The sequence below is a fragment of the Chinchilla lanigera genome, unplaced genomic scaffold (genome assembly GCF_000276665.1).
Source record: "Chinchilla lanigera isolate Chin_1 unplaced genomic scaffold, ChiLan1.0 scaffold00071, whole genome shotgun sequence".
In the NCBI taxonomy this organism is placed as follows: Eukaryota; Metazoa; Chordata; class Mammalia; order Rodentia; family Chinchillidae; genus Chinchilla; species Chinchilla lanigera.
The window spans coordinates 7,313,825-7,338,716 of NW_004955472.1; the positions used below are offsets into that span (position 1 = coordinate 7,313,825).

General features: G+C 34.8%; 1 protein-coding gene across 5 annotated transcripts in view; it reads left to right on the plus strand.

Annotated features, from left to right (window-relative positions):
• LOC102018919 (chromosome unknown open reading frame, human C9orf72) overlaps positions 1 to 23,767 on the plus strand; it is a 38,500-nt gene extending 14,733 nt beyond the window's left edge. For 2 of the 5 annotated variants that reach the window (XM_013522996.1, XM_005401124.2), the window contains 10 exons: positions 4,313 to 4,796; positions 6,643 to 6,702; positions 9,751 to 9,846; positions 10,289 to 10,353; positions 11,581 to 11,653; positions 13,396 to 13,512; positions 18,039 to 18,274; positions 20,284 to 20,341; positions 21,613 to 21,722; positions 21,823 to 23,767. In XM_013522996.1, coding sequence (XP_013378450.1) covers positions 4,353 to 4,796; positions 6,643 to 6,702; positions 9,751 to 9,846; positions 10,289 to 10,353; positions 11,581 to 11,653; positions 13,396 to 13,512; positions 18,039 to 18,274; positions 20,284 to 20,341; positions 21,613 to 21,722; positions 21,823 to 22,009 — 1,446 coding nt within the window. In that variant the 5' untranslated portion in view covers positions 4,313 to 4,352 and the 3' untranslated portion in view covers positions 22,010 to 23,767. The remainder of the gene's footprint in view (positions 1 to 4,312; positions 4,797 to 6,642; positions 6,703 to 9,750; positions 9,847 to 10,288; positions 10,354 to 11,580; positions 11,654 to 13,395; positions 13,513 to 18,038; positions 18,275 to 20,283; positions 20,342 to 21,612; positions 21,723 to 21,822) is intronic. The other 3 variants (XM_005401126.2, XM_005401125.2, XM_013522997.1) reach the window with 3 other exon arrangements.
• The last annotated feature ends 1,125 nt before the right edge of the window (positions 23,768 to 24,892 follow it).

Here is a 24,892-nt window from a genome sequence, read left to right on the forward strand (position 1 = left end):
CCTGGCAAGTGCAAGGTCGTGAGTTCGGTTCCCGGTACCAGAGAAAAACCAAAAAAAAAAAAAAAAAAAAAGTGAACACACTAAAAGCACTGGAGAAGCTGTAAGTTAAATTGGTGAAGATATGTCAGCATGCTTGAGGAGGAAGTGGAAAAACTTGTGAAAGGCCATTGGGAAGTTTTCACAAATGAGTTGGAAGAACTTGTTTAACAATCTACAGAGAAAGAGGAAGAACAAAGAAGAAACTAAAGCAGAACCAGCAATGTTGACACTATTGAAATTTGCTGAAGTATTTCAAATTGCAGAGACATTAGAAGAACAAAATTATGGGTGGCAATCCTCAAAGAATATACCATTATCCAAAGGATTACAGCTTCTGTTGCAGTACTTCAATTAGTTAAAAAGAGGTAACATCAGATTACAGTATTCTTCTAAAAGATTTTAACAAAAATCAAACCTTCAACTATGGAGGATCCCCAACCATGAGCATTGTCTGCTCCTGGCATCTAATCATTGATTATACCATGGTTCAATGATCTAGGATCACCTGAAACACATGCTTCGTCTCCTGACATGCCTTCAGAAGGTCAATACTGGCCTAACACTAAATCACAGTGTATGTGCCATTTACTTCATCTCATCATGTAGGCATTGCAGTCTCCCATCCTCACAAGAAGAAAGGTGTTAGACAGAAGATACTTTGAGATAAAGAGAACACATTCGCATAACTCTTACAGCATAATGTTATGCTAATCTGTAGTTCATAACTTAGACTTTATAATATGTATATATGTAAAGAAAAAAAAACATGTATAAAGTTAGATACTAATCTGCAGTTTCAGGCATACAATGAGATTCTTGGAACGTATAAGCCATAAGAGATAACTACCATATGTCTTTTGGCAGCACTTAAAGCTAAACAATTCAACATGATTTTTACCCTTCATTTTCTTTGTAATTATACAGAACTAGGAATGAGACTGAATGTAATTAGTGACTCATAATAGTTCAGTATTCACAGTGAGGTAAAAAAATTGTCCATAATTCAGTCAGATTTTACTCTAGGGCTCAATTCTGTTTTAGGAAATGTTTTTATTTTCAGTATCATGATGGAATATTTGAATTATAATGTTGTCTTTATTCACTGTTTTATCCAAAAAGAATAAAAGAAATATATCTAAAATACGATTTTATGCCTATGTCTTCACTTCATTTGTCTTAGCCTCTAGTTTGCTGTTATTAATGGTGACAGCAATAGCATCAGTATATTTTCAATTCAGATTACGTCATTGTAAATAGGTTGTTTAAATTGCATCCAAAACAGTGAGTATTTTAAACAAGCTGTGTATAGCTTACATCCACTGACCTCTCCTAAGATTATTGACAAGATTACTTAATGAGTTTCTGAGGCTAACATACACATGTAGAAACTCACTTAAACAATTTGTGCACATATGTTCAGTTGATTGTCTTACCAGGTTCTGTGTGTAGTCATATGATAAAAATACTCATCTGATGCTCTAAAAATATGACTCTTTTCATCAGACTTTGAACTCTTTTTTTGACAAGATGTAGGTAAAATTTCTTAAGTAAAATGGTTTACTTTGACATAAATTTTGTTGATCAAATACTACCTCCCAAAACTATCATACAAACCATAGAGTTGCTCTTCATTACTACTACTTCAGAGTTTTAGACTTGTTTGAATAAAATTGTCATAATTTGTTTTGCTTTGTCTCTGATTCCAAGTCTTCAGTTATAGCATCTGTAAGAATGATTAGTTTTACACTGATATGAAATGTATCTTCTCAGAGAGGTACATTTGAGTAGATTAAGATATATAAATTGAGCCCTGGGTTCTAGGTTAGCTGTGGGCTTGTTTTCTCTGTGTGCCTGTTTTCTTGGTAGCCTGAAAAGTTTAAACAGGGTGCATTCATGCCTTTTGTTTACAGTATGTTCTAAATGAAGCATTTTTATTTTAGCCACTTAATATAGAACACTCTTTGCAATGATAAAATGCTATATTGCTTTCTTTTTTTTCAAATTTAGTTATGGCCCTTATGGCTCTTACATTTTCTAATAATATGATTCTCCTTATGCTAGATTTTCTATTGGTGTATGTTTGTGATGTATAACAACTACATTTGTTTGGGAAATTAGTACATATATATCATATTTTTATCATTTTTATCCCCTCTCATCCCTTCCCCATCTCCAAAATATCTACCTCCCTGTTGCAATCAACTACTTTTATTTTGCTCTTTAAATTTTGTATACTTTGCTTTCTCATGTAAGGGAAATTATGTGATATATAACTCCCCGTGTCTTATTTATTTCACTTAACATTGTAGTTTCAAGATCCATCCGTTTACCTACAAATAACGAGAATTTATCCTTCTTTATGACTGAACAGTAATCCATTGTGTACCTATACCACATTTTCTTTATTTATCTGTTAATGGGCTTCAAGGTTATTTCCAAAGCTTAAGTATTGTAAATTGTGCTGCTATAAAAAAATGGATGTACATGTATTACATAATATGATGACTTTAATTCTTTCAGAAAGATACGCGGAAGCAATGTACCTGAGTCAGATGGAATTGCTACTTTTAGTTTAGTGGGTTTTTTGGTTTTTTTTTTTTTTTTTTTTTTTTTTATGGAGTCTGCATACTGATTTCTATAGTGGGGTTATCTACCATAATTTGTGTTCCTAGCAGTAATGTAGGCCAGCATTTGTTGTTTTTGTATCCTTGATGATCAGATGGAGTAAGGCTGAATCTCAGTATTGCTTTTATTTCTATTTCTTTAATGGCCAGAGGTGCTAAGCATTTTTCAGTGTTCTTACTAGCTGTTTGTACTTTTCCTTTTGAGTAATGTCTATTCATTTAAATTGCCTTTTTTAAATTGGGTCTTGGTTTTGGTGGTGGGAATCCAATTTTTTTAGTTCTTCATATATTTTAGATATTAACCTAGCTATTAGCTGCCAAAATTTTTTTCCATCCTGTAGGTTGGGCCTTTAAACTGTGGATTGTTTCCTTTGTTGTAAGAAGCTTTTCAATTTGATTTAATCACATTTGTTGATTCTTGGAATTATTTCTTGTGCAATTGGTGTTCTGTTCAGGAAGTTCTTGCCTATGCCTGTCTTCCAGTGCTTTACCTATTTTGTTTTTTAGCAGATTCAGTGTTTCTGTTTTGTATCTGACTCTTTGGTCTGTTTTGATTTGATTTTAGCCCAGGATGAGAGATACAGGTCTAGATTAATTCGTCTGCATTTGGATAACCAGTTTTCCTACCATTGTTTGTTTAAGGGGCTTTCTTTTCTCTGGCATACTGCTTTCTTGACTAAAACATTAAGTGTACTTCCCTTCATTGCCATATTTCAGTTAAACACCAGTGTTTTAAATGCTAGTATTCTGGGCTACATCGTGAGTTCAAGGCCAACCTGAACTACATAGAGAGACCCTGTCTCAAAAAACCCAAAAATTAAAAAATAAAATAAGCACTAATATTGACTGTCAATACTCTGACACCCAGAAAGCTCATTAGGGAAAACAGGACCATTTACTCACTTTTCGTTAAGACTCCAGACTTGTGTTTTCGTGATCTTAGATCTCTTTACCTTTTTAGCAGGTATAAGGTATTTCTGCTGCTGTCAGATGTGGTATTACTTTTCTAGGAATACAGTACTGGGACAAAGCACCACAAGCTAGATGACTTAAACAGCAGCAGTTTATTCTTTGACAGTGTCGAGAATTAGAAGTCTAATGTAAAGGTGCACGATCCTAACAGGATTCTAGTGACGTCTTCATCCTCACTTCTTCCTGTCTGGCAGTTACCAGCAATCTTTGACATTCCTTGGCTTATAGTTGTATAATTCCAATTTGTGTCTTTTGTATTCACATGACTGTCTTCTCTTTGTATCTGTTTATCTCCAGATCTCCCTTCCTAAGCCCACCAGTCACTGAATTTGGACCCACTCCAGTCTAGTATGACCCCATGTCAATTACGCTATTTCTAAATAAAGTCACGTTCACATAAATAAGAAGTTAGAGCTTGAATATATCTTTTTGAGGGGAACACAGTTCAACCTATAGGAAGTTATCACCATCTCTAGCTGAGCCTGCAATTTTGCATCTCCATTGCAGTGGCTTAGGGACCAAATACCTAGTAGAAGAACACATAGTCTAGATATTTGGAAAGAATAAGCGCCTGTGGTACAAGCTTTCGCTATAACATTTGCCTCAGTCATTTGGAACTTGGCTGAATAACTTCAGAATTGCTAAACCTAATATTGGTTCCTTATGTCCTTGTTTAGCTGTCTGTGGATTGGATAATGTGAGCATTGGGGTGCAGTGATGTCGACCCTCTGCCCGCCGCCATCTCCAGCTGTTGCCAAGACAGAGATCGCTTTAAGTGGTGAATCACCTTTGTTAGCAGCTACCTTTGCTTACTGGGACAATATTCTTGGTCCTAGGGTAAGGCACATTTGGGCTCCAAAGACAGAACAAGTACTGCTCAGTGATGGAGAAATAACGTTTCTTGCCAACCACACCCTAAATGGAGAAATTCTTCGAAATGCAGAGAGTGGGGCGATAGATGTAAAGTTTTTTGTTTTGTCTGAAAAAGGAGTAATTATTGTTTCCTTAATCTTTGATGGAAACTGGAATGGAGATCGGAGTACTTATGGACTATCAATTATACTTCCCCAGACGGAACTTAGTTTCTACCTTCCACTTCACAGAGTGTGTGTTGATAGATTAACACACATTATTCGGAAAGGAAGGATATGGATGCATAAGGTAAGTGGTTCTCCAACTTGTTCATCATGCTAACCTGGCCATTGAAAGTTTATTTTCTGATGCATTTATATCAGTTTTTAGAAGTTTTTTGCGTTTGGCTGGGCATGGTGACACACACCTATAATCTTTGTACTCAGGAAGGCGAAGGCAGGAGGATCACTGCCTAGGCAATTTAGTGACTTAGAGAGCTCCTGCCTCAGAATGAAAAAGAGGAAGAGGATTGGGATCTAGCTCCATGCAAAGGCCCTAGGTTCAACCCTCAGTACCACCAAAAAAAAAAGGAAAGGCATTTAACACTAAGCGAAAAAACCACTAAGCAATAGCTGTTACTTACTGTGTGCCCGTCGATCTGGTCTGATGTTTATAAGCCTCACAGTAACTGGAAAGTAGAAGATGGTAGTTCTATATTACAAACAGAAGGCTAACACTTTGAGAAGTTAAGAAACTTTTAGTGTCTAGGTTTGTCTTGAAAGCCTTTGATTCTAAAGCCTTTTTATTTTTCTTTTATTATATTATCTTGTCTTTCAGTTATGTGTAGATATAACAGTTCAACAGTTATTTTACAAGTTCTCAGCCATGTAGCCTTGGGTTCCTTCACCTTCTTTGCCAGGCTTCCATTGTAAGGTGATGAGGTTGGACCAAGCAGTTTTAGGAGGAAGGCCTTTTAATTTTGCAGACTAAGATGGAGTATGAGTATCCAACATTTTGGCTTGCCTGGGTAGCAGAGAGTGAAAAGAGTGGTCTTGAGGCACATATAACATAATATAGTTAATGTGTATGAGTAATAAAACTTCCTTTTATGTATTTTTACTATAACATTTCTAGGGTTAACACTGTTTTACATGTGATGGTAGCAATATCATGAATTTAAAATTTTGATATATTATTTACTTCCTATACCACAGCTGCTAAAAAACTGTTTTAACTTATTATACAAAATAACACAAGCCCCCTAATAAATAAGAAAATTTACATGTCTGCTTAGTAACAATAAACACTTGTCTTCATATGAACATACATGTGTAGGTAAGTTGAAATACTATTGGATAATTTCTGCATCTTACTTACCAACTCACATAAGTACATATAATGTTTTATATGTGCAAGTTTCGGCTTGACTGTGTATGTCAGGGATAGAAGGCTGAGTAGGCACTGCAGTGTGGCCTCCCCTACACAGCATTCCGTTGTTTCCTGTGTGTAGGACCTAGCACTACACAGACGAGTCATATAAAAAAATTCCTTAAAGACCCATAATAACGTTAAAAGTTTATGATCTTTTGTAGGGCCTCATTACCCACATTACTAGCTCCATGGCTGCTGCAGCCCAGGGTCCTAAGACTAAGCTTAGAATTGTTTTCCACTAAATCCTATAGTTTAATACATAATGAATGATGTTTACATTTTGATGTACTTTTGAAGAATCTAGAAAACATCTAATTCTTATATTAGAATTAGAGGGAAAGTAATAGTTTTTTATCTGCTGTCTCAATTTCTTATTGCTCATGTTTATGAAAATTATTTAAAATTAAGCTCTCTATTCCTCAGATTCAACTTAATCTCATTTAATTTGAAATGTGCATCATTATATTCCTTTATTGGCACTGCAGGTGTTATGTTGACTATTTTCTGCTAAATTATCTCTCAGTACAAAATAAAGGATGTTTTGATTTTATTTTCTATAGTGTTGGAGGACATGAGTTTGTTAGGTTCATTTCCTGCTTCCTTCCTTTTTTCCCCTACAGTAGAAAGTATTTTTCCTTTGAACTAAATTATACAACATGTCTACATTGAAAAATAAGCATGTGTCAAACAGTATTTTTTAAAATATAAATTTCCTTTTGCTTAGGAAAGGCAAGAAAACGTCCAGAAGATTGTCTTAGAAGGCTCAGAGAGAATGGAAGATCAGGTAAAGTGCAAACTGCATATACTGTTATAAGTACCATATTCCTGTGGCATATGTTTGTAGAAGGCTGATGGCTGCTTCTGTTAAGGGCTTGAAGACAACGTTCAACAGTGAGCCTGAAGATGAATAGTGTATGTGGAGTTTATGAAGATGTATATGGATGAAAATTTCTGTGTCTTACATCTGAAGAATTAAGTAAACAAGGGAAAGTGATAATTACATATACATACAACTTTTTTCTTTTGTTCAATTTGCAGAATAAGTTTGAGATACCTAGTTCATAGGAAAAGTAAAGAAGTGTATATGTAATTTTTTAAAAATATTGCTTAAACGTTTTCACAGAACTAGCTGCAACAGGAAGAGAGTGTGCTCCTGTTATCTGTTTGAAGGTACAGCACAGCTCTAGCACAATCAATATCTCTTTAAAGTCTTACTTGATATCTTTAAAAGTTATGCATTTTACTTTTATTCTATGATATATCTATTTGTTTTAATATTAAAATTTGCCAGTGATATTCCCTGCCTTACTTCTGTAACACGGACTCCTTAGGAGGAGATACCATTTTTATGCAGTGACTTTGAATGATCTTGGGGAGTAGACCTAGAGGCGGAGAGGCATGACTGCAAGCAGGTGATGACTTCCCTTGTAGAAATTAAACAAAAGCCATTTCAGTGTAGGACAGAGAAGTTCAAAATGGGAATCTCTAGTGGAGAAAGGGTTTTTAACTTTCCTCCTAATCCCCCGGCAGGCCACCTTCCCTCATTGTTCCTTCTAGTAAAACTCCAGTCTTCTAAACATGGCTGTGTTGCTTTTTCTCTGGTTCTCTTTAGCATGATTAAGACAGGAATATGTTTACAAAACAATTTTTAAGTATGTCTGAGTGGCTGGTAGTATAGCCCAGTGGAAAACACCTACTTAGCATTGCACAAGAATCTGGGATTGAACCTCAGCACCGTAAAACACACACACACACACACACACACACACACACACACAACCTTAAGAAAATATGAGTACATCAAGGAAAATACAAAACCCTGTAAAATGATCTTATTTACAAAATTATTATGTTTGTAAGCTTTCCAAGCCTAGTGGGACAGGTCTGATCAGTCAGGAAGTGGTGTCTCCAGGGATGTCACCAACTTCTAACCTGATACTTACAGAGTAATTTATCTCAAGATAAGGAAATACAGGAGCAAATAAAATGCTTCCTTAGTGGGATTTTGGGGTTTTTTTTCAAATCGGAAACCTGCATTTACAAGACTGACTACTATTAATTAATTTCTGCCTCCCTTTTAAGGGCTCTTCTTGAAAATGTTGTCCTAGCCTATGTCAGGAAGAAAGTATATTGGGACAGACTAGTGACTTTCAGGGGAATGTCGTACTAACAAGAAAAGAACATACGAGGAAGAAAAAAAACCTGGGGATTTTCTTTCATAGTGTCTTCTTTATTCAGCTCTGTAAGTTTTGTGTTATTGAGCATAGATGATGCCATCCATTCACTTAGAATGATGTCAGTGTCTGAGATTCCGTGTCCAAAATACTATATGTGCCTAAACCTAAACAGAAATACTGTCTCAAAATTATCCTTTCTAAAATGGAATTGCCTTAGAACTGAGTCCTTGCAAATCTCTTACATGTTTTCAATAGCTTTCTGTTGAACAATAAATATTGCTTGGGGAATGATATAATAGTCTGAAACAACTTTGGCTCTTCCTAGTAATGAATGCTTATAGCTGTCATCTGATAAAATCAGTTAACAAGGAAGGAAGTTGAGCACATTGAGTCACCTTTATTGGGTTGCTTGTGTTAATTGTAAACAAACATTTCAACAATTACTTTTAAAAACAAAAACAGTAATTGTTATTTTGGGAGGTAACTATTAGATGAATTCTTAAAAATAATAAGCCTGTCTATGTTAGGCAAAAGCATTAATGGTTTTAGATAGAACTTTCAAAGATAGCAGCATACAGCATTCAAATTAAGCAATCTAAATGAAAACCTTTGTTAAGTTGGCTCTTAGGATGACAAAGGTTCTAATTTGAAGATATATGTGCAGAGTTTGAATAAAATTGTTTTGTGAAGTCTGAGTAGGCAAAGAAAACTTGCTGAATTCACTACATAACTTTTAAAATGTTTAGATAAAATTGGTAAACATTTGATGATTTCATTTATATCTTGAAAAGTTTACATATTTAGGTTAGTCATAAAACTGAGGGTTTAGTGAATAAAGGGAGATTCACCTATATTTGAAACATTTTATATTTGGGCTATAAACTTAACTCCAGAAAATTTAAATACAAAAATAAATAGTTCTAAGGATCTCTAAAGGAACCTCTTATGTTTCATTGATCCTTAAGCTATATGTAATAATTTTCATTTGCATATGGATAGATTATACCCTATTTGAATGGGGATAAGTGGGTATTGGTTGAAGCTTTACTAGTAAGATACAGTAAGGATGTCAAAGACTTTATGCTTGACTTTCCTTTGTTGTTGGGAGTGGGGGTGTGGGGGAGTGTTGTTGGTGATCGAGATGGGGGTGGTGATGGTGGTGGTGGTGGTGGTACTGGGGATTGAACCCAGTGCCTCGCACGGAGCAGCATCTCCATCCCTTTTTATTTTGAGACGGTCTTGCTAAATTGCCCAGGCTAGGTTCTAACTTGTGACCCTCATGCCTCAGCCTTGTGGGGTGCTGAGGTCACAAGTGTGCACCACCACACCTGACTTGACTTTCCTCTATTTTAAATAGGAAATATATTGATGACCTTTAAAAGGAGATCCTTTTTAAATTTGACATGGCAGTTTAATTCAGGCATGTAACAGTAAATGATAAAGCACTAATTCCATGCTCACTAAAGAAAATCATTCTTGAAAGGATGAGAATGAGTTTAAATAGCATGAAAATACTTTGGAAATATTTTGTAGTAGATTTTCAATAAATTACCAAGCATTCTTATCAAAGGGTAGTGTTTTCTTTCATTTTTAATCTTTTATTGCCTAGCTTATCCCGTCTCATGTGAATTTCTGTATTTTATTTTGTTGTGCAGGGTCAGAGTATTATTCCAATGCTTACTGGGGAAGTCATTCCTGTGATGGAACTGCTTTCATCTATGAAATCACATAGTGTTCCTGAAGAAATAGATGTAAGATCTTATGGGGGCAGTTTTATCCTTTATCAGTTTCTTTGAATTCTACTATTTTGTTTACTAGTAATAAATTTAATTTTAGTAGTATGCATTTTGTCATACTATTCATATGAAGTATTAGCCTCAAACAAATAAGCATACATATATTGCTCAGTTTTGTATCACCAAACAAATGACAGAGTCATTAAGTTTGGTCTCCTGAATCTGACAGCTGAGAAGTTGTTCTTGTAAAAACTGTTGCTTAACCTGCCTTACCCAGTTTCACATTTGTTTGTTTCCAAGTTCTGATAGAGCGTAGAGATTGTTTTATGGATACTTGATGCTCAGAAATGAGGACAGTGTGTTTTCATTGAATCTAGGCTTCAGAAAACTTAGGTATTAAAAGTGTTCTCTCAACATGGTTATAGCCAGATTAACTTTTTTCTCTGGTATATTTTAGATAGCTGATACAGTACTGAATGATGATGATATCGGTGACAGTTGTCATGAAGGCTTTCTTCTCAAGTAAGAATTTTGTTTCTTTTCCTAAATGCTGGATGAATCAGATAAAAATCTTATAGTTACCTTATGACAACATTTGGAAGCATGAAAATAATAAAATACTGCTTACTCCGATTATTTTAGAGACAGCATTGCATATTTGAGCTGTTGTTTAATACATACTATTTTTTACTCATATGTCTGATAAATCTGTACTTACTCCTTTTACAGTTCAATGAAACTGAGTTTCTTTAGTGCCCACACAAGCAGTGTCAGTCCTTTGTTCTGGTTTCTTGTTTTACTTCCCATTAAAGCTAAAACTAAGAAACCTTTCAAATTAAGTTGCATTGTAGAGTGGCTTAAGTTATTTAGGCCTAAGAATGGAACTTCACTGATATTTGACCTGATCTTTTGCATCTAACTTGAGAGTGGTCTCTAAAATCAGACTGCTGTGGTTACTGCTTTGCAACATTAGGGAAGACTGCCTGAAGCACGCATGCCTCCACCTCCTCATTTCTGCAATGGGAATGGTAATAGTAAATACTTTATAGGGTCATTATGGATGTTAAATGAGATGGATCGTATACAGCACTTAGAACAGTGCCTAGCACATAAAATCACTTTGTACTCAATAGCTGAAATTTTCTAACTACATTTCTAAGGAAAATAAAAATATTAGTAGCCACTATTTATTGAGTGCTAGTGTGTTAATCCCTAATGTTAGGTGCCCTACATTTGTTATCTTCTGTCTTAGTATTTCTTTACAATTGCAGATTGTCACAAATTTCTGTTCTTAAAAATGAGAAGCGAATGAACACTTATGACTTCGATGTTTACATTCGTTTTCTTTAGGCTCACGATGAAATATGAGAGGCACAAATATTTAACCTAAAAGTCTCAGTTACTTGAGTCAGACATACTTTAGTCCTGAATTCACTAGTGTCACCACTTATATTATTTTGAATCCCATTTGCCTTTAAGTCACTTAACCTTTTTATACATCAGTTTTTTTAGCTATAAAAAGGTGATATTAAAAAAAAGTAATATTTTACAAACCAACTGGCTTAGCCTGAGATTTAAATGAGACAAGTTCTATGACAGTCTGCTAGGAAATGAAAAATTTTATACCAATAAAAATAGCATTATGCCTATTGATGTTTATCTGGTAAAGCTGTTTGGAGTTATTTGAGGCTCACTTTTATTTTTCAGTTTGTGAAATTTTTTACAAGCAATGTTTTCTTTTCCCTGCAGTGCCATCAGCTCACACTTGCAAACCTGTGGCTGTTCTGTTGTTGTAGGTAGCAGTGCAGAGAAAGTAAATAAGGTAATTTACTTTATAATTGAGAAGACATTTGGACTTTTTCGTACTCCTAACGTGTCACTGATTGACATTTACATGGGTTGCAGTTCTCGACGTGGTAGCATAAGATTGCAGTGTGGTCCTGCCAAATTACCGTGATACCCTGTGGCAAAAATGAGTTTGAAAAAAACTGTAAATAGGAATTCAGTTATCAGCTTCACTTGGACAGTTCATATATATGAGTATCAGCTGTGTAAAATGATTCTGAGAACATTTTAAAATCAAACATTCTTTTAAATATTTGTCCTCTATTTCCCAGTTTTATTTTTAATAACTATAAAGATAGCCATATACATTTGGTATTAGTCCTAAAAAACGACCTTTGACCATCCACTTGATTTTTGTTACATTGACACCGCGCCCACCCACTCAGACACTTACACGTCTGTACCTTACTTACAGGGAGCTGGCTAGTGGAGATAATGCTATCTTAGATAATGTTTTGGCTACTTTCTTCAGTGCTACTTGAGTTAATAAAGAATTAATAAATTGTGTTTTTAAGCATTAGGCAATAAACAAAGGGACGTTGCACTTTCTTCACTATTAATCAGGAAGAATCCAGAGATAAGTGCTTTATACCCTTATGAATTTAAGCAGACTTAATTTGGTAAAAAAAAAAAAGTTTAACAAGAAATTATGTTGGGGATGATTATTTGCTTTACAAAGGTTTTATTTATTTATTTATTTGTTTATTTTCTTTAATAGCTACATTACTTTTAATCTTCAAAACTGTATTTCTCATATAACTATTTATGAATGATTAATGTACCTTTCTAAGGTATACTGTTGCATCCAAGGTATACTATTGCATCCAGTAATCATAGTTACTGCAAAAAGGTGTCTTGCCATTTATAATCCTTAACACCTGAGGATTCCATAGGCCTTTCAGTCTGCTTTATGAAGAGAAAACTTCCCCATGGTTGGGGCTTTGTTTATTAAGTATTGTTCTTGTCTTTCATCCTCTTTAGATTGAATAGTTCATCTTTTATCTTTTAATTTGAAAGAATAGTTGCTGCTGCTCTAGTTGAAAAAAACACTGCTTTAATATAAGAACTCTAGATATAGCATGAATTCCAATATAGGTACATAGTTTTTTATTTTTCCTAATAGAGCTGTAGGTCAAATATACTGTTAGAATCAGAGATTTCTAACCCTTTACCTATACCTTGCCTTGCTTTAAATCAAATTTGATAGAATTCTCTTTTGCTGAATGGTTTGGACACTCCTTGATTTTTATTACAGTGGGATTTGCATGTAGAACTATTATAATAAAAGTTGTAATTCTGCTTAATTTAAATGCACTTAGTTTCCTCTTTAAAGTTGTTTGCTTAGATTAAAAACAGTTGTAGGGTAGAGGTGCAATCAGTCATTATATTCCATGATTATTCCCCACTGAAATAAGAATTTCATAGTTAAGTTTGAGAAAGGCTATATATTATATTATTCACCTGAAGAATCACAATATATACCCAAATGTTACAGGGTTTAAGATGCCATACAGTTAATATTTAGCCACAAAAATCCCTTTATTAAGCAGTAGGTGTTATATCGCATGGCCATCACTATTCTAGTGATTAAGGAGTTCTTACCACTTGAAATATATTTTATTGACAATAGCAATTAAAAATATCTACTTAAATTTCTTTCACTAGCAAACCGTTGTTCTTTTAACTTTGTATTTTAATGCTAAATTCTTTTCTTTTTAGATAGTGAGAACATTATGCCTTTTTCTAACTCCAGCGGAGAGAAAATGCTCCAGATTATGTGAAGCAGAATCATCATTTAAATATGAGTCAGGGCTCTTTGTACAAGGCCTGCTGAAGGTATGCTTTTCATTTCTCATGAATGAAACGAATTTTAAAAAGTAATATTTGAGAGTCTTTGTAAAAAATACTTTCATAGAGTTTAATGCATCTCATTTATATGCCCAGAGACTGACTTTCTTTACATAGTACTGAGCATAGAGTGCCTTCTGGATTTATAATTAATATCATAGGTAAAATGGCACAGAATATTCTTTTCTAGATGGTTCATAGCTAATGTTCAGCCTTAGGATTTTTATTTCTTTTTAATTCTTGCTTGCATCAGGGTGTACCTCTAAAATGGGAACATTTCTCTTTACTTGAGTAGATTTGAATTTTTTGTTTAGTATTTTGTGTTTGTATAGCATATTCATTTATTGAAAACTTTAAAGCATCTTTAAAATATGTAGGATTTGAGCAATATATAAATATATATACACAAAAAATGTACATTTCTAGGTATTAGAAATGTTTTTTCTAGAAATAAAATTATTTTTATTATTTAACTAAGGCAAGTTTTTTCTTCAAGAAGCAAAACACAAATAAATTAGCATTAATTTCAGTAACTAAAGAGAAAGCAGTTCATTTTATTAGTTCTGTTTTTGATCTCAATTACAGTCAAGATGTGAAGAAATAGCTTTCTTAATGGTTGTATGGTTCTCATAATGAATACTTTTTTGAGAATGTAGGTAGGTATATAGCAAAATGAATCAGAATTTTTAAAAAATTATTCTAAAAGCCCCCAAATAATTAGGTATTTGATACATGTGACAGACCCACAACAAACATCATACTGGACAGGGAAAAGCTGAAAATCATCTAAGATCAGGGTGTCTACTTTCACCATTCTCATCCAGTCTGACATTGGAAGTCATAGCCAGGAAGAAGTAAAGGGCACTCAAATAACAAAGGAGGAAGTCAGATTATCTCTGTTTGGAGATTTTACATATAATAAAACAGAAAAGACCTAAAAGCCTTCCCCAAAAAGCTGTTAGAACTGATAAATTCAGTAAAGTTAAAGGATACAAAAAAATCAACATACAAAATCAGTAGCACTTTTATGTATCAATAACAAAATTACCAAGAAAGAGATCAAGAAAGTAGTAATAGCCATAAAACAAACAAAAAAGCCCTAGGGATAAATTTAATGAAGAAAGTGAATGATCTCTATGATGAAAATTACAGAACCCTAATGAAAGAAATTGCAGATAACCAAAATAAATGGAAAGCCATTCAGTGTTTGTGGACTGGAAGAATTAGTGTTATTAAAATGTCGCTAATACCCAAAGCAGTCTACAGATTCAGTGCCATTTCTCTCAAAATACTAATGATGTGATTCACAGAAATAGCATATAGAAAAATAACACCCCTACAGTTTGTATGGAACCCTAAAAGACCCTGGATAGCCAGCGCAATCCTCAGCAAAAAGAACAAAGCTGGTGGGATAATAATAACTGACTTCCAAAGATACGAGATAGTGATAGTAAGCAAAACATCATGGACTGGCATAAAAACAGACACGTAGACTAACGAAGCATAGAACAAGAAATAGGTCCAAGTGTGAATCAGCCAGCTGACTTTTGAAAAGGGCCCCATGAACATACATTGGAGAAAGGACAGTGTTACGCTTTATATCTAGCTGTCTCCCTAAAACCTCATGCTGTCACAGGTAGGACCACTGGAAGGTAATGAAGGTGATGGGATTATGTGGGCATTACAGCTGACTCCCTGTAGGAGGCAGAGAATGTTTGGAAGAGGCCAGTTACTGGCAGCATCACCTGGAAGGTGTATCTCCATCCCCAGCTCCTCCTTTCACTCTCTGCTTCCTAGCTGCCAGCATGCTCTTCTGCCATGTTTTTTTCTTTTTTGTAGCTATCCAACCCTGGACTGAAATGTGAGCCAAAGTAAACCTCTCCTCCTGTAAGTTGGGGGTGTTGGGTATTTTGTCTCAGCAATGAGGAAAGTGGCTAAAACAGTCTCTCTCCAATGAATAGAACTGGGAAAACTGTACCCACATGGCAGAGGAGTAGAACTAGACCACTGTCTCTTACCGTATGCAGTCAACTCAAGAAAGATCATATACTCAAATGTAAGACCGTAAACTATAAAACTAGTAGAAGAAAAAAGGAGAAATGCTGCAGGGCATTGTTGTGGTAAAAGATTTTTTGATGAAGACTGTAAAGGAATGAGCAACAGGGCTGGGGATTTAGCTCAGTGGCACAGCGCCTGCCTGGCAAGCACAAGGTCATGAGTTCGATTTCTGGTACCAGGGGGGAAAAAAAAAAAGAATGAGCAACAAAGCAAACATTAACAATGAAATTACATCAAACTAAAATGCTTTTGTATAGCATAGGGATTAACAGACTGAAGAGACAGCCTGGAAAAGGGGAGAAAATATTTGCAAACTATTCATTAAAGGACTAATACCCAGAATATGTAAGGAGCTAAAACAAGCAAAAACAAAAAACAAGCAAACCAAAAATCCCCAAGTAATCTGATTTTTAAATGATCTGAACAGACATTTTGAAAAGAAGATATACAGATGACCAACAGATACCTGAAATAATGCTTACCATCACTAATCATCAGGGAAATACGAGTCAAAACCGGAATTGAGATATCATCTTCCTCAGTTAGAATGAGTATTAGCAAAGAGATAAACAACAAATGCTATCAGGGACATGGAAGAAACCTCTCATATGTTGTTGGTGGGAATGTTAATTACTATACCATTATGGAAAACAATATAGAGTTTTCCTCAAAAAACTAGATAATAGAACTGCCATATGATCTAGCAGTTGCATTACTGGGTATATACTCAGAGAAGATGAAATCAGTGTGTTAGGCATCTGAACTCACATGTTTATTGCAGCACTATTTATAATAGCCAAGATATAGAATCAATCTAGATGTCAATGGATGAATGGATAACGAAAATATAGTGTGTTATATACAATGAAATATTAACTAGTCATAAAAAATGAAATTCTGTCATTTGCTGCAACATAGGTGGAACTGGGGGAGATTATGTTAGAAATAAATTGGGCACAGAAAGATAGATACTGTATGTTATCATTTGCACGTGGAAACTAAAAAGTTGGTCTCGTAGCAACAGAGTAGAATACTGGTGATCAGGTTTGGGAAGAGTGTGGGGAAGAAGGGATAGGGAGAGTGGGTGCAGGGGTATAGTTTGATAGGAGGGACAATTTCCAATGTTCTGTAAAACAGTGGGATAAATATGACAGCAATCAATCGTATATTTGAAAATAGCTAGAAGACAGTGTTCTCCAGGAAAGGAAGTGTCTGAAGTGAGGGATATACCATCCTGATCAGACCATTGCACATTGCACATACGTGTACTTAAATGCCATCTTTACTACATAAGTATGTACTGTTAGTTACTGTGTGTCAATTGAAAGTAAATACATTGTTTTAAAAAATAGTTGCAGATAAAAGCTCAGCTTTTGGTTTTTTGGTAATGTGCCTGCCCTGAACTCAGGATAATAGTATTTAAATACAGAAACAAAAAAAAACATTTCTAATTTGAATTTTACAAATCTGAAAATGAGTACTTCTTCCTCTTAAAGGCAAAGTGCTTAATACATTTATTTCCTTCATACCTCTCATTTCATTGTATAATTTTAGTCCTGAAAAACTTATACTAGATGCATAATAATATTTGAAACAGTGATTTAGTGAAATATTGAGAGCCCACCATGCAAATATAGATAGCCTTATAGAAAACACACTGACATTATACAGAAATGTTACCATAGCATTATAAAAGTGAAAAAATGTGAACAACCTCTGTCTTCTGTTCTAGCACACATTCTACTGCATACGCAGTAGGTATATGTTATATGGTCACCGGCTGCCCAGTTGATTATACTTAGAAGTAAATATTTACTTATAAAGATGTACAGTTGTTTAGATTTTAAAAGAAGTAGAATAATCAAGAAAAAAGTTAATTTCAATTTCATAATCCAGTGAATTACCACTGTTAACATTTCATAGCCAGGCGTGGTGGCACACACCTGTAATCTCAGCACTTGGTAGACTAAGGCAGGAGGATCGCGATTTTTGAGACCAGCCTGGGCTACAAAGTGAGCTCAAGCCCAGCGTGAACTGCATAGCGAGACCCTGTCTCAAAAAGACAAAAAAAAAAAAAAAGTTGGTATATATCTTTCTTTTTTTATTCTGTATGTCTTTACTTGAGCAACCCCAAACTGGCTTATACACTATATATTCTATCCTTAATTTTTCACAATATATTGTAAATTTCTTTCAGTATCAACACAAGCTTGAATAATTTTATTTTTAGTAGCTAAATAATAAACCTGTATTTACTTACGTAACCACTTCTCCTTGGATGCTCAGGCTGCTCCTGATGCTGTCTATAATGCTGTAGTGAACTCTGTTCATCATTAATGCTTGACACACAATCGTGATAAATTTCACAGAATAAAATCAAAGCCAGGTTTATTTAATTTAAAAAATTCTACCATCATGTGTGTGTAAAACAGTATGTTTTCCTTTCATTTTGACAGGATTCAACTGGAAGCTTCGTGTTACCTTTCCGACAAGTCATGTATGCTCCATACCCCACCACACACATAGATGTGGATGTCAATACTGTCAAGCAGATGCCACCCTGTCATGAACATATTTATAATCAGCGGAGGTACATGAGGTCAGAGCTGACGGCATTCTGGAGAGCCACTTCAGAGGAAGACATGGCTCAGGACACGATCATCTACACCGATGAAAGCTTTACTCCTGATTTGTATGTAATTCTCTGCCTGTTGGTATCACTGTCACACAATATGAAAGTGTATCTTTGATGAGTAAAAACGAAAGTTGTATTTAGAAGAGAAAAATACTACTATATAATAGTGCTTGAAGAAAAATTTAATCAATTTTTTCTTAAATGTTTGTGTTTTAAATATAATTGTGTTTTTCCAAAAATAAGGTAAAACTTACCTTTAAATATTATTTTTTAAAAATATATTGAGCTTCTAGGCACTATACTAAGTGCTGGGATTAATAGTGATCAATCAGATAGCCTTAGACGCTATATTACTTATAGTCTAGTGTGAACAGACTTATTAAAGTAAAATAAAATACTTCTGGGTCTTTTTTCTTCTTCTTGTGGATGAATATAAAATGTATTGTTGGTGACTGAAATTATTTTTAAGAGGTTAAAGTTAAAAATAACTTGAGGGCTTGGGGTATAGCCCAGCGGTAGAGTGCTTTTAGCGTGTCAAGCCCTAAGTAAATGTTTTGAACATAAAATTGTCAAAAATATTTTTAGGCGGGGGATATAGCTCAGTGGCATAAGTGCCTGCGTGGCAAGCACAAGGTCCTGAGTTCAATTCCCGTTACCAAAAAAAAAAAAGAAATACTTTCAACTACAGTATTATGTGTTAACTTCTGTTTATCATAGTCTCATTTGACTATTTTATGTATTTTAAACAATATTATTCACTTTTAAATTTTTGTGTTGAGGAGGTGGGGTTTGTTTTTGCAGCACTGGATATCCAGTGCCAGACACAGACATACTAAGAGCACTTTACCTCTGGGCTGTACCCCAACCCCTGAAGTTATTTTTAATTTTAACCTTTTAAAAATAATTTCAGTCACCAGCAATACATTAACATTTACATACTCATTTTTAACACTTTGCTTCATCCAGTTCTCTTACGATCAGGGTATTCGTTCAGGGAAGTAGAGCCTGAACACTGGACTTAGTAGCACCAGCTGCTCTCCAGAGCCTAAGAAGTGGTTCTGTCACAGCCTGCCCAGCCAGTCGTAAAATGCTGGTGTTTTTTTCCTCTTCTCAGTTTTCTTTTATAGTTTAGTATACTCATCTCCTAAGACTATGAAATTTCAGGTGCTTTCCCACTTCCGCATACACGCATCTTCTTTCTCTGCCGGTTCTGTGAGTTAAATGGTGATCTCTAGTGTTTTTATTCTTTTCATTTAAAAATCACTTGCCTTAGTGAATGTTACGTTACCCTTCTGACTGAGTAGAGCTTACAGAAGATGAAAGAGAAATGAGAAAGAAGAGTGGGTCTTGAGAAGGGAGTACTGTTTTCTTTGTTTAGCACCTGCTGTATCCTAGGTGCCGTGTCAGACACAAGTTATCTCACGTGGGCATTGTGTCTTCTCACTGTGTTGGTCATTGCCGTGGTAGGTAACACCTTTGTGAGGTACCAGTTCATTTTACTTGCACATGTCTGTTGCTCATTATCATTGGAATTTATTCCCTAGTCCCACTCAAATATTCTTAACATTTGTCCTTGGTTTTTGTTTAAAGTTGGTAGTAGTATAGTATTGTGTTTAATTTGTTGGCTTTTATTTTTTGGCAAGAATTGGTGATTATATTACTAGTTGTCTAAGACACTCAACATTATTTTTATGACAGTTCCAAGATCGATGTATGCACACCCTTCCTGGGAACTGAAGAAAACAATTAAATTTTAGCCCAAACACCAATAATATACAAGCATATCTTTTATTCAGAGTGAACATATTCATGTATCTGTACATATAGCATGTATCTGCATATCTGTATATACTGGGGGTTGCATCCAGAGCTTCATGGGTAACTAAGCTGTACCCCAGCCCCAAATATCTATTCTCTTTCTCTAGATATATAATTTACACTTTTACAGGTTTATTGATATATAATACACCACCGAGAAAATTTAACTTATTGAAAAGATGGAGGGATTGTAGAAAGCAGCACTGTATAATCATTTCAACATTTGGGCTTTTTTCTTTTCCATCTAGGAATATTTTCCAAGATGTCTTACACAGAGATACTCTAGTAAAAGCCTTCCTGGATCAGGTAATCAGATAAAACCAGACATTATCAGAATAAATAATATGGCAGGTTTTCTTTTAAAATACTGGGGATCATTTACATATAGCATGCACAAGTACCTGAGTTCATCTTCAGTACCACCCAAAAAAATGAGGTTCTATCCTGTACCGTGTACATACCACATAAAATTAAATCCTTACTTCTTTTAGTGCCTATGGTCTTTCTAAAGCCTCTAAATGATTTTTTAAAAATTATTTCTGGGCAGCCAGCAGTGGTGGCTCATGCATGTAATCCTAGCACTTGGGAGGCTGAGGCAGGAGGATCACTACAGTTAGATGCCAGCCTGGACTACATAGTGAGTTCAAGGCCATCTTGAACTACATAGGAAGACCCTGTCCCAAGAAAAAAATTTCTGGGCATTAGCCTGTGCATTAATGATTAAAGATTCAGCATTTCCCATTTCAAACAAATACTTTTATTTTGAATACAGTACTACCCTATAACTCAAAGGGTTTTGTTTTGCTTTAAGGGGAAAGGAAATGTTATTTGCCTTACATAAGCCAAAATATGTTTTTAAGACTTAGTATATATCTATTTAAATGATAGCATTGTTACTCTTTTTACAAATATCTACTCAGTGACACAGATGAAGGAAATGATAAATTATATGGGGTTTATTTCTTAATGTAACAGTATTGTCCTAAAACATTCTGAGGACCAGGCTAGGAAATTTTGTCATAGATTTAGCTTTGGAATAATGAGATCCTTATGCTAATTAAAAACTTTGGATCCAGATCTGTGTGGTCTGATATACTGCAAAGCTGAAGGATAACTGGTAGTCAGGTAATTCATGTTTCTCAGCCTCAAATAAAGGCCCTCCCGTTCCTCTCTCCTACATCAGCACACGTTCTCCTTAAGAGAATAGATATACAAGTGCTTAAAAATCATAGGTGAAGTACGGCCCAGCTTCTGGGAATGTCAGTCAGTATTAGTTGAAGATTTGGGTGGAAAAAGTTAGGTAGCACAATATAAAATAACTTACATAATGCTTTGTCATAATAAAATAAGCCTGGATATATTTTGAATTAGAATGCAAACTCTTGAGTACATTTTTAGAGATAAAAACTTCAAACGCTGTCCGTGTGCTTCCGCACGCATGCTGCCACCGCTCTGCATTCTGTTAGACCATGGGAGTGGAGAGGCCCTGGGGCGGCCAGACACTGGCAGCATTGTCAGGAGGACGTGCTGTGCAGAAGAACGGACGGAAGCTGTTACAGCCGTTCATTTTCCTGCAGGTCTTTCATCTGAAACCTGGTTTATCTCTCAGAAGTACTTTCCTTGCGCAATTTCTTCTCGTCCTTCACAGAAAAGCCCTGACACTCATCAGATATATAGAAGATGATACGTGAGTAGCTCCCTCACAAGAAGAAAAGCCTTTGCATATTATGGGCTTTTGTTCTAAATGTTTGTTTATTACTACTATTTTTCTTTTCCATTATTTGTAGGCAGAAGGGAAAAAAACCCTTTAAATCTCTTCGGAACCTGAAGATAGACCTTGATTTAACAGCAGAGGGCGATCTCAACATAATAATGGCTCTGGCTGAGAAAATTAAACCAGGCCTGCACTCCTTTATCTTTGGAAGGCCTTTCTACACTAGTGTACAAGAAAGAGATGTTCTAATGACTTTTTAATAGCTAATTTGTTAAGTATATTTCATCACCATCATGATTGCTGTCCAGAAGCTCAGTGGTGTGGGAAGCATCACTTTCTCCGGTCGCACCTCAGAGTCCTCAGCAGTTGCAGTTACAGTTCACTACAGTTGTCGCAGAGCTGTGTAGGGGCGTGGTGCGTCATTCCACTGAATGTCTCTTTGTGAATGTGCTCTTTTCGAGACTTACGTTTACAATTAATGATAGATTTTGCTATCTTTTATAGATACAGTAATGGGATACAGACTTGACCGCAGCTACTATTTTTTGAAATTCATGATTCGTGTTTACATGTGTCAAGGTGAAATCTGAGTTAGCCTTTACAGGTATAATAATAGTTGTTGACTTTCCGTCTTTTGTTGTTCCTTGGAGTATAAGCTTACTGTAGTACCTTTGCAGTCAGCTGAAAACTAGAGCATTTAAAATTTTCAGTTCCACAAAAAGAAGTTAAGTTTTAGGAAGAAGATATTGTGGAAGCAGATTTTTTAATTAAAATTAATTATCATTAAGTCCTACTTAGTAGGATTCAGTCTGTGGAGAAGCATCAAACAGTTATGTGTAGTCAGTGATTATGGCGAACCACAGTATACTTTTTGTTTATTGTTGTTGTCAGTATCCTATAGTTGGGCAATATCTGTCTAAGAATATAGGAAATTGGATTTTGTTTTAGTTGTTTCCAACTCTCAGAAATAATTTTCATTATTTTCAAGCCAAATTGAAATGTGTACCTCCTGTGCCTTTTTTCCCTTAAAACATATAATTTATAATTATTCAGAAGAAATTGAGATTTCACTGTTTAGTCATTTCCTTCTTGTTTCCCTGTTGAAGAATGTACCATGTACCTAGTTTGGCAGTTACTGTAACTCCAAGACTATACAATTCATCAGAGAATACACTAATAAGATCTTTTTTTGAGAACAGAAAAATTTCTTTTCCTCCTTATATTCTGCCCATATCTTTGAAGTTATTGCTGTGTTGCCTGCGTCACTTAAGAACTGCAGGGCAAACTGTACTGAAGTACTGCTTTCCTAGGTGCTGTACTAGCAGAATTAAATGGTCATTTCTTTGGTTTCTTTAATGTGTTTGGATCTTTTTTTTTGGCTATATAATACCTGGTTAAGATAATTCTGTGCTTAGAACAGTGTTGCTGCAGGATTGTACACAAATACAAATTTTTTATTTAAAACTGTGAAAGTAATATGAAAGGGAAAACATATTTATAAAAAAGGGATAAAAGTGATAGAGCCTTTCTGCCCTCAATTACCAAGTTTAACAAGAAAGATGTTCTATTTTAAAGAACACATAATAGTTTTCACATCATGAATCAGAAAGATCTTGGCATCTTAATTTTTAGGTACACACTGAACATGACGGTATCATACTGTACACCTCAGTCATAAAAATATGTAGATGCTACTGTTTAATATCCCATACTCAACGCTTCCTACATAACAGATTCTTATTTATGTGCTAATTGTTTTCTTTTGCTGGTTTATTATATTATTATATAGAATATAAATTGTACAGTGAGATAAGTTATTAAAGCATGTGTAAACATTGTTATATATCTTTTCTCCTAGATGGAGAATTTTAAATAAACATCTTTGAAAGTTTGTCTCTTTTGTTTGTTCAGTCAAAGCACTACTGTGATATTGGAATACTGATTAGCTTGCTGTTCAGCTGACAGTTGTGTTGGATCTGAACTTTTTTTTAATTAAATAAAAATATATTTAAAGCTTTTGTATGATTATGTGGTTTTATACGGAGTCTTATGGGGCTTTTTTTTAAAGCTTTCTGGTTAACTTCTAGGGTTGCATTATGATTTTTCAAATTATGTATTAATATTTCCAATGTAAAATACTACTTAGATAAATTCTTTCTTAAAATTCCCTGTTATAGTATTAGTATAACCTAAATTGAAATTAGTCATTCCAGGTATCTAGTACAGTTTTCCAAAGTAAAAGCCCAAGGAATCTAAATGCTTTAATCTAGAAAAAAAGAGTAGTTTTGACATTTGAATTCCAAAAAAAAAAAAGGTTTCATTATAAACATGACAGTTGAGTTGAAAGATTTCTTTCACATGTTCCTTATGGCGTGGACCAGTAGTGGTGGGACATGTATTACTGTCATATTGGACACCCGCCCCCCAGTGGAACAGTTATGCATACATGGCCCTGTTATGAACGTGTTAGAGTGCACCTGATTTCACTGCATTAGAATTCTCGAAAAAAAACCCAAAATTTCATATAATGTTATAAAGTAAAAGTGAGACAGTATATTTCTTTTTTTTTTTTTTTACAATTGCAAGAAAAAAACCTTTTATTTAACTTTTAAGCAACACTGAAGTTTAAAGGAAGGGAGACAACATGGGTTTTGATATTCACTGTCAGTTGTATTAAATGATGACCAAGAGGAAAGGAACTTACATGCTAAAAGTAATTTATTAGGAAAAATAGGTTGCAGGGCACTTCAGAGGCAGTGTTAGTGCACAACAGAACGTCTACAAGAACCGGAGTAAAACTCAGTAGCAATCTATAGTATTTAATGATCACACAGTACGGAGGCCTACGAGACAGTATATTTCTTTGGTGATTTCTGTAATGCTACAGATTAAACAGATAGTAAATGTGACTTTTATGTAACACTTTTGGTTTTGAGTACAATTGCAAAAAATGGTATTTCTCTAGGATCTATAGGGGTTAACTTAAAGTAGCAAAAAGAATTAACAACCCTTTATGAACACAACCCTACACATTAGACTTTCTACATCTATTATCACAGTAATATTACCAAGCTGGTATTATTTTTATCTTACATATAGGAAACTAAAACTTAGGTGTAATTTGCAAGCCGTGTTCACACAGC